Consider the following 10,233-nt stretch of genomic DNA (forward strand, 5'->3'; position numbering starts at 1 on the left):
TCTGTTTCATATTCGTGCCTGTTCGGGGCAGATGATGCAGGATAAAGACTCAGGATAAACAGAACAACATTTATTAAACTGGAAGTCAACGTAAACACAAAGAAGACACAATAGACAAGTCGTACATGAAATCTAATACACTAATAAAGTAGGTCGTACAAACATTGAGATCAACAAATACGTTACATCCCTCTTTCTTTAGGAAATGAAATTGAACTGGACTAGAACATATTTCAAAGATAAACTGATATTGAACGAAATTGACATACGACTAGAATGCATCTTGACTACAGTTGATTCTAACAAATTTGACATATGACTAGAATGACTAGAATGTATCTGAGACTAGACTTGTCTTTAAACTAAATGGACATATAATAGCATGCATTACAAAACTTCATATATACATTTAAGCCATGGCAGTGTCAAGTTGATACAAAGTCACTGTATTTCAATGGTAATCTCACAACCCTTCCTGATCTGGTGTGTTGTGGAATATGAATTTGTGGATGATCACTTGTTTCATTGGACACTATTGGTTCGCGTGCTTGAACGGACTCCTTCGACTGGTCGGATTTGTCAGTGTTTGGGTTGTCTGCATCTAGTTTCGAATCGGGTATATCAAGGTCTACAGGTTGTCGTGGTTGTTCGTTTTTACCTCTGTGGATACGGATATCTTTCCTGTTTCTGCGAAGCGACTGTCCTTCGTCTGTGTTTACTTCGTAAGACCGAATGTTCACTTTGCTAGCAATAGTCCCTTTTGTCCACGATTTGGTTGGATCATTTCGTTTTGGTGTTATCCAGACACGCTGTCCATGTTCTAAATCAGGTAGGTCCTTTGCGTTTCTATTGAAGTACTTGCATTGTTGATGCTTGTTGTGCTTGATTTCCGCATGTGCAGACATTGGGATTTTTGGTTCAAGAAGAGCTGGGGTTGTTGGTAGTCGCGACTTTGTTCGACGGCACATTAATCTCTGTGCAGGACTACTCTGCATTCCCTCTGTTGGTGTGTTTCGGAAGTCAAGAATGCTGAGGTAGACATCCTGTTGAGAGTTGCGAGCTCGTTTCATTATACGCTTTGCAGATTTCACAGCCTGTTCCACCTTCCCGTTACTTTGCGGATAGTTTGGTGATGACGTGATGTGTTGGAATTCGTATTCCAATGCGAATGTAGCAAATTCCTTGCAGCTGAAATGAGGGCCATTGTCTGAAAAGACAATGTCTGGGATTCCATAGCGAGCAAAATGATTCCTCAATTTCCTGATCACTGTTGTAGGTTTTGTGTTCTCCAAGAAATCTATTTCCCAAAAATTTGAAAAATAGTCAACAGTCACTAAATAGTCATTTCCAGCAAATGAGCACAGATCAGTTCCAACCTTCATCCAAGGTCTGTCTGGAACATCATGAGGTATCAGGGTTTCCTTTTGTTGTTTGGTTTCAAACATCTGGCAAGTTTCACAACTTTGTATGTACTGAGAAATTTCAGAGTGCATTCCAGGCCAGAAAACATACTCCTTTGCTCGGCGAAGACATCCTCCAATTCCCAAGTGCGAGGAATGTATTCGCTGCATCATATCCAAACGGATTGCTTTAGGGATTATTGCACGCTCACCCCTAAATAGAATTCCATCCTGAACACTCAGCTCATCTCTAAAGTCGAAGTATGGTCTTGCAAGGTGAGGGACTTCTTCTCGCTTCTGAGGCCAACCATGAAGTATGACATCCATGAGAACTTGTAATGACTCGTCCTGATAGCTGTGCTTGCGAATCTCGGAAAGTCTAACATCAGTCATGGGTAAGTACTGCACCATGTTTACAATTTCCAAGTCCCTTTCGAAGCTCGTTGTCCCTGTTTCATTAAGGTAAGCTCGGCTTAATGTATCTGCAAGATACATAGTCTTTCCTGGTTTATAAGAAATTGTGTACTCATACTGCTGTAACCGGAGCAGCATTCGTTGAAGACGTCTGGGTGCTGCTAATAGCGATTTCTTCACGATAGATTCTAGAGGCTTATGATCACTTTCCACATGTACTGAGCGTCCATAGGTGTACTGGTGAAAACGTTCTAAGCCAAATACAATTGCTAGCATTTCCTTCTCGATTTGAGCGTAACGGGTCTCTGCATCCGTGAGAGCTCTGCTTGCGAAGGCTATTGGTTGTCCATTTTGCAATAGACTCGCTCCTAATCCTGTTAGCGAAGCATCACATTGGAGTGTCAATTCCTCTTTAGGATCATAATATTTCAAGACAGGACTTTTACAAACTAGTGTCTTGATCTCTTGTATGGCTTTATCATGGGCTTCAAGCCAGCTCCATTCTGCATCTTGAACAGTCAGTTTTCTAAGAGGTTCACAAAGATCGCTAAGCCTGGGAAGAAACTTGCTCAGATAGGTTACGAAACCTACAAATCGTCGAACAGCTGACACATCAGTGGGTGTGGGCATATTTTTCACTGCCTTGACCTTGTCTGGGTCAGCACGAACTCCACTGCTGGTCAGTAGATGTCCCACAAACCGAACTTCTTTGAGTCTAAACTTCAGTTTCTCCTTGTTTAGCTTCAGATTCTTTTCCCTACAGCGTTCCATAAGTGCTCGGAAATTGCGGTCATGATCTCGATAAGCTTCCTCGTCAGTCGCGCCTTCTCCGAAGATCAGAATATCATCATGTACACAACGTACTCCATGCAATCCTTCTACAGTCTGATTTTGTCGCCGCTGAAATTCCTCTGGCGCTGAGTTTAGTCCAAATGGCATTCGAAGCCATCGATAGCGACCATGCGGTGTGTTGAAGGTTGTTAGCATTGAACTGGCCTTGTCAAGTTGAACATGCCAGAATCCATTTTTGGCATCGGCAACAGAAAATACCTTCGCTTTGTTCAAGTCTGGTAAGAGTTCTTCGACTGTGGGCATTGGGTAATGGCTGCGCTGAATGGCCCCATTCAGATCACGAGGGTCGAGACAAATCCTTAATTTGTTAGGCTTCTCCACAATGACGAGATTGTTTACCCACGGTGTTGGTTCGGTAACAGGGGTAATTATTTCTTTCTCTGTAAGCCGTTCCAGCTCTGTCTTGAGCTTGTCCCTCAGAGCTACTGGAATTTTCCTAGGCGGATGGACTACAGGTTTTATCGATGGGTCAGTTTGGAGTGAATATGTCCCTGCTAGGCGTCCTGTACCATCGAACACATCTTTGTATTCGCTGAAAACATACTCTTCTGTTAATGTTTCCTCAGTAACAGTTAGAATGTTGTCATAATGAATAGTTACTAGTTTCATCCTTTGAATGGTCTGACTGCCCAGTATTGGTGTTGTGTCCTGCTTCACTACAACGAATTCGGTGTCATAGAGTTCTTTGGTTTTGGGATTTACAAGTTTCAGACTTGTTTTTCCTAGGGGCTGGATCCGAGACTTGTCGTATGTAGTTAGTACAGTTGTTGACTTGGTGAGCTTGTAGTAGGATCCGCTCTCATCTAGCTTGCTTATCGGAATAACATTACAACTTGCGCCGCTGTCGACTTGGAACTTTATGGGTGTTTTGCCGATATTCATAGTTGCATAAACATGTTTCTTTGGTTCAGACGTGACACTTCGGATTGTGTCATAGTAGTTTTCATTAGAGTCAGAGTCTGAGTCGTTATCAGTAACTTGATGCAATTTTCTGTTGTATTTACCTGGTTTCTGTCCAGACTTCTGTGTTGACTTTGAATGTTGTCCACACATCGCCTTAAAGTGGTCCTTCTTTTTACATTTGTGGCATGTTTCTCCATAGGCTGGGCACTTGAGTTTGCTAGCTTCATGTTTACGTCCGCAATACATACAGTTTTTAGCTAACAATTTTGGTGTCGCTTGAGCACTGCGCAGATTAGTCTTTGGTTTGTAGCCGTTTCCTCTCAGAGCGTGTACTTCTGCTGCTGTTGGAGTCTCAATCTCCTTCATTCTCTCCTTTGACAATTCTGATGCTCTGCATATATCAAGACAGCTTTTCAGTGTTAGGTTCGATTCACGTAAAAGTCTTTCCCGTAGGTGCAAGTCTCTAATTCCACAAACAATGCGGTCACGGACTAAAGATTCCTCTAAATCGCCAAAGCCACAATGTGCTGCTAAAAGCTTAAGTTCAGTCACATAACTGTAGATTGTTTCCCCACTTTGTTGATTCCTAGAATTAAACTTGTATCGTTCCACACTTTCGTTTTTCATAGGGTTACAATAGGCATCGAACTTCTCTAAAATTACCTTCAAAGTTCTGTTATCTTCAGTATCTGTGAATATTAGTGTGTCATACACTTCTCTTCCATGTGTTCCGATAAGGTATTTAAGCATTTTTACCTTCTGTTTCTCCTCTGATTCTGCCATAGCTAGGTCAACATAGAGCGAGAATTCTTCTTTCCATTTTTTCCACGTGTGTGCTAAATCTGTAGCATCGAAATTCAGCGTTTCCGGAGCTTTCAATTTATCCATGGCTAGGTATCGCAAAAGATTAGGTTCTTTAGATTATAACGCTGCCACCATGTTTCGTATTCGTGCCTGTTCGGGGCAGATGATGCAGGATAAAGACTCAGGATAAACAGAACAACATTTATTAAACCGGAAGTCAACGTAAACACAAAGAAGACACAATAGACAAGTCGTACATGAAATCTAATACACTAATAAAGTAGGTCGTACAAACATTGAGATCAACAAATACGTTACATTATCAAATGGCGTCTGCGAGAAAATTCGTTGCGGGTCGCTGAAAAATGTTACCTTTAAATTTTGAAAAATGTTACCTTTAATTTTTGAAAAATTACCCGGTAATCCATATACTGTGTACATTATACATAACACGCCATATTTTTACCTGATTTTTTTCCTGTTCAGTGTTGATAAACACTGTTATTTCCTTACAAACGAGGGGTCACCTTTTATTTATTTTTTTTTTACAGTGAGTACCTCAATGGTTTATTCGCAGGGGGAATAAGGAAGCATACAAAATATTTTACCTTGACCAAATCAGTGCTACATTATGACGTCATAGTAGGCGTAAAAAAGGTATGCTAATTCATATTCATCAATTATATTCTCTTTCAAAGACAGTCAGCTATATACGTATCCCGGTCGGCCTTTCCTCTGTCGATTGTGACAAAAATAATGCGATAGAACAACAATAAGCTGTACATTTCAAAACATAAAATTTGTACTGATGGAAAGTTTGCATCCTAAAAAAATTGGAAAGTGCTGCTAGAATCCCGAGTTAAGCGTGGTTTTAGGAAAAATCTCGAATCATAGGTAAAAAATTCAAACCATCGGGTAAGGTTTCCTGCGAATGTGTGGAATAATTATTTTACAAACGGGACAGTGGGATTCTAGCAGCACAAAATAGATGTTTTTTAACAACATTATTTACTCAAAGAAATTATCAAACTCCGGGGTATTGTTGTTCTGTTTGCTTTTTTTTAAAGGAAAATTTCGCTATTAATAGAAGTCACGTGATGCCGTGGTGGTGTTGCACGTCGTTGTGTTAGACACTCTTTTATCTTTATGCAATAAATAATAATAGTTTATGCTTATCAGCGGTTTTTTGTAAATTATCAAACTAAATTTCCTTTAAAAAGTCTGAATTTCTCGAAAAATGACTTATATGCTTCCTTAACATACCTGCGTTTGAATTTTTATTTGGTTTTGTTTCAGATGAAATATAAACATTATGTACACTTTTATTCCCGAATGAAATTCATACGCTTATAAAAGGTGAGTATAAATAAATTATGATTCTACTTCTGGTATTTCAAGAAGTCCCTGCTTTGACAATGTTCCCAATCTGCATGGAACATGATTTATGAGACGAACACACTTATCTTCCCTTATTTTAATTCTTATAATTATTAGACACTCGTGGTTTTTCCCGTGAACTGGGAAGTTAACCTTATGCATCTATATGAAAACGACCAAGGATTTTTCTCTATGGATAGTAGAACAACTTCTTTGCATTTCTTTAAAGAGCACTTAAAGCTGCTTTTTCAATTCACATTTGCTTTTTTGTTTTACTGAAATGTCTAAAAAGTACCGTCTACCAGATCAGTACATAGGGCTTAAGGCGGCTTTTGACCTGTCGACAGAGTATGCTTATTCCACCTGGGCACCTAATCCCACCTCTGAAATTGCTAAGGGTCACAGTGAAACACTTATATTATGAGATATTTATAATTCTGGCTTTTTTAAATATATGAATATACGTTCAGAAAACAAGCTCCTCATCCATTGAACAATAAAATCGAGGGAATAGCAAAAAAAAGAGAAACTCAGATTAGGAATCAGTGTATTCTATAGGAGTAAACATCCTCTGTTAATTGATCCCAACCGCCGTGTGTTCCTTGTCGTGATCAGATAAAAACTCTGTATACAGATCATTGTGAAAATAATAATATTCAATCTAATAAAATAATAACATTCAATCTAATAACTATCAATAACTTTCATTTAAAAAACACCAACTTTCGACATGATGAAAGACTTATTGTATATGCAGACGAGGTTAGTGTATCGAATATAGAATTTTAGAAGTGTTAACATAAAACAAAGCATTTGATATCCTTTTTACATCAACTAATTTGTCATTAGCTTTCCTTTTTTTCGGAAATTGTTCGTACAGAGAGCATCCCCTGCGAAATGATATTCATGATTTTAAGAACCTTTATGAGCTGTTCATAATTGTTCATGAATGGTTCTTAAAGGATTCTTAACAGGTTCATAAAAGTAGTTCATGAAAAAAATTCATGAAAACATTCATAATTCATAGTTCATGAACAAATGATGAACAAATATGAATATTGGTAATTTTCAGTTAAAAAAAAAACTTAATAGTTCAAGGTAATGAATGTTCATGAATTTTCATGAAGACTAAAAATGTAAAAATAATTGTCACAAACGATCGCCAGAAAACACTCATTACTCCCATAATACAACTTTTGCATGCAGATGCAATTGTTGGACAAGCCCCTGATTTAATTAATAACATGCTTTTGTTTTGATTTTGAAAGTATGGGATCAGAGCCGAGTAGGGGAACATAAGAGGTTAAAATCACTATTTTCTACTCTATGTAATTGATAACTTAGATTCTTCAGGATAATAAAACTCAGTTAATAACTGTCTAGAAGGGAGATTATAATTATATTATGATCGTAATTTAAAGAACACTGCATCAATATTGACAGCATTTTTTTCTCATATTGAATTACTAATGTTTCTTCATCATTTAAATTGGCCAGCTATATTAATATTGTGCTTTAAAGTATCTCATTTTTCACGACACAACTTTGTTCGACCGAATTTTCTCTATTTGTCAAACTTTTAACAACTTGTAAGAAAATGAAACAGACTTACAGTCTAGGAAAAATTTCATAATCTTCGTGAAAACGTATCATAAATTTATTGACAACTAAAAAATTATATCTCTTGTCCGTACTGTACTGTACCATTCTTGGGTCGAAAAGCTTTATGTTTTGATGCAGTTATAAAGTCACATTTTTCTGTCCATCGTGTGTAAATGATACAGCACAGGCTGCATGGTTGTGAAGAAGCTATGACATGAACCACATTCGTATTTTGTAGTCTATTCTCCTATACACTTTCATAACTCAGGGTACTGAGTTTGAGGGCGAGTGGTTTCAAGAGATATTTGTTGTCCTCTCATATGGAGGCGGCCATACTTGAATACGAAACTATGGCTATACAGGTATAACTTTAAAAAAAAAAATCCAATTCATTAAATGATATAACTTATATTAATTCAAAAAAATTAATTTCAGTGAAAAATCATTCAGATAGTGTTTGTTATTTTTTGTTAAACAAAAATCTTGGCAATTCGAAACTATTTCTTAATTTGCTCTGCATGACATTTTTTAAAAGGCGCAAACTTTGAAACGCGCGAGACGTTGGAAAGTGAATCGGTAGAGTGGGAGGATTATTAGCGTAGTCATTCTTTGTCAACCTTTGAAGAAAATAACAGAATACGAAGAAGGAATATCCAGAGGATTAATTTACTTCATAACTGCAGATATTAGTGGTGAGTTACAAAAAAATGGAGGCAATCGCTGAATCTGTGAGATATTTTTCAAGATGTTACTTTCTATTTGTAAGAGTTCAGTTATATCTTTTTTAATGAAAATTTTGTCAAACTTTGTTATGAGTAAGGATCCAACCAAATTACGTTACATTTAATAATTAAAGATTGAAACATTCATCCTGTTCACCTATAACATCTTGAACATGGCGGGCAAGAGAAACAGGCTAAACTCCCGCTCGAAATGCTTTCAAATATGGCAGTGCCTATGATGCAGAATTAAATAAAACAAATATGCAAAAAAATAAAACAAACAATTAAGTCTCAAGTTTTCACATTTATGAGCATTTTCAGAAAATCTTTGTTCTTGTAGGGAAAAGAGAAGCAGTTCACAGATAATGTTGATGAGTTGAGATCAGATTAAAAAACTGCTGCCAAAAAATATGTATATAAAAAATCCAGGCTCTCGAAGAAAAACAAAAGAAAGAAATGAACATATGAATCGTAATCGATCAAAGGATCCAAGTGATTAAATTCTGAAAATTCCACAGGGAAAGCCAATAAGATTTTTTTTATTTGACCACCTCTGCTCAAAATCCTTGAAAGCCCTTTTAGCTGATGCCCTAATTGCTGAACACACTTTTCTGCCAGACAGTGAGACTTGGATTAAAAATCATTCCATTTTAGGCATACATTTTGAAATACGCTGAATAAGGAACCCACTCTCATCTTGACCAAGTAAGGTTAAGGATTCTGCAAAGAGTCACGTTTGAATTGAAATTTTTGCATAATTTTACTTGGAATGAACTACATAATTTATTTATTATCGTTATCACTTATCAGAGTTGTTTACTTGAACAAAGATTTTGTTACCATGATTGGAAAACAAAAATTCTGTGAAATCTTTCAAGATCCTATTAAAATATTTTCTTTTACAGTCTTTCATTTTGCATAACTTATTACATTTTTGTTTACAAAAAGCAAGAACATTGATGAATAGTTCATGAACATTCCTAAATAACTTTTACAAATTATTCATGAATAGTTCATGAAACTGCATTGAACCTATTAATATCATCCATGAACTTTTCTTGAAAGTTCAAGAATATAATTCATGAACTTTTCTTGAAAGTTCAAGAATTATTCTTGATCATTTTGCAGGCATTTAAAAAATCCAAGTTTGTTCATGAACAACAAATAATTCTTGAATATTCTTGAACTTGGTTTTCATGAATAAAATCCATGAAATCATGAGTGTCCAATTTTAACTTCATGGGATCTTCATGAACAATTCATGAGCTGATTCAAGAATATGATTCATGAACTTTTCTTAAAAGTTCATGAATTATTCTTGATCATTTCGCAGGGGTTAGTCTTGCGTACTGAATTTGCTAGAAGACGTAATCCCCATACGGAGGTGAAAATGGAACCTGTGCACAGCTAGTTTTTACACACATATATAAAATAAATATGATATTCGTTAAAAAAGTTAAAGCATTAAGATTTTTTTCTTAGATTACCAAGGTCTTGTTTTTTACCATTTTTACTCAAGCCCTAGAGGGGCTTGAGTTATCTAAAACGATGCTAGGTCATCGAATTACTAAGTTTAAAATTACAAAAATATATTATTTTTGTATATAAAAATATTTCTAGAAACAAAAATGAAGCTTATCTTGAAAACGTCTGTATATTCAAAGATATTAAGACCAATTCTCTGTAAAAATCAAACAGATTGAAATAAGGTTGGCCATGACATGTCTCATATTTTGTTCAAACTTGGCATATAGTATCTTCCTAGGGTAAAACTAATATGTTTGACATAATTTTTTTCTGGACATGCTCGGTTGCCATGGTAACGGGAATACAAAATTTCTGACCAATATGGCTAATTTGTGCATGGCGATCTTGCTAAAATCACACTTTTAACACCATCTGTGCTGAACTCATATTTAGAAGTGGACCTTTGTTACTAATATTTTATAAAACTACAACATCAACACGTTCAAAAGATATCTTTAATATGCTGCATGAATATTTTTAAATATTGTACTCCTAGGTCAAAATATGGCAAAAAATTGATTTTTTAAAATTTGCGGAAAACTGAAAAATTGGAACAAATCAGGATAAAATATAAAAGATATGCAGAATTTTCACAATTAATCATTAATACCATCTTAAAATATAACTCTAAA

General features: G+C 36.1%; 1 protein-coding gene across 1 annotated transcript; it reads right to left on the reverse strand.

The window, feature by feature from the left end:
• Positions 1-425: 425 nt before the first annotated feature.
• On the reverse strand, positions 426-4,457 carry LOC134257992 (uncharacterized protein K02A2.6-like). Its single transcript, XM_062740557.1, has one exon. It carries the CDS (start codon positions 4,455-4,457, stop codon positions 426-428), a length of 4,032 nt encoding a protein of 1,343 aa, XP_062596541.1.
• Between the last annotated feature and the right edge of the window lie 5,776 nt (positions 4,458-10,233).

This window comes from Saccostrea cucullata, unplaced genomic scaffold, assembly GCF_032062105.1.
Source record: "Saccostrea cucullata isolate Sc308-1 unplaced genomic scaffold, CSIRO_AGI_Scuc_v1 ctg15965, whole genome shotgun sequence".
Classification (NCBI taxonomy): domain Eukaryota; kingdom Metazoa; phylum Mollusca; class Bivalvia; order Ostreida; family Ostreidae; genus Saccostrea; species Saccostrea cuccullata.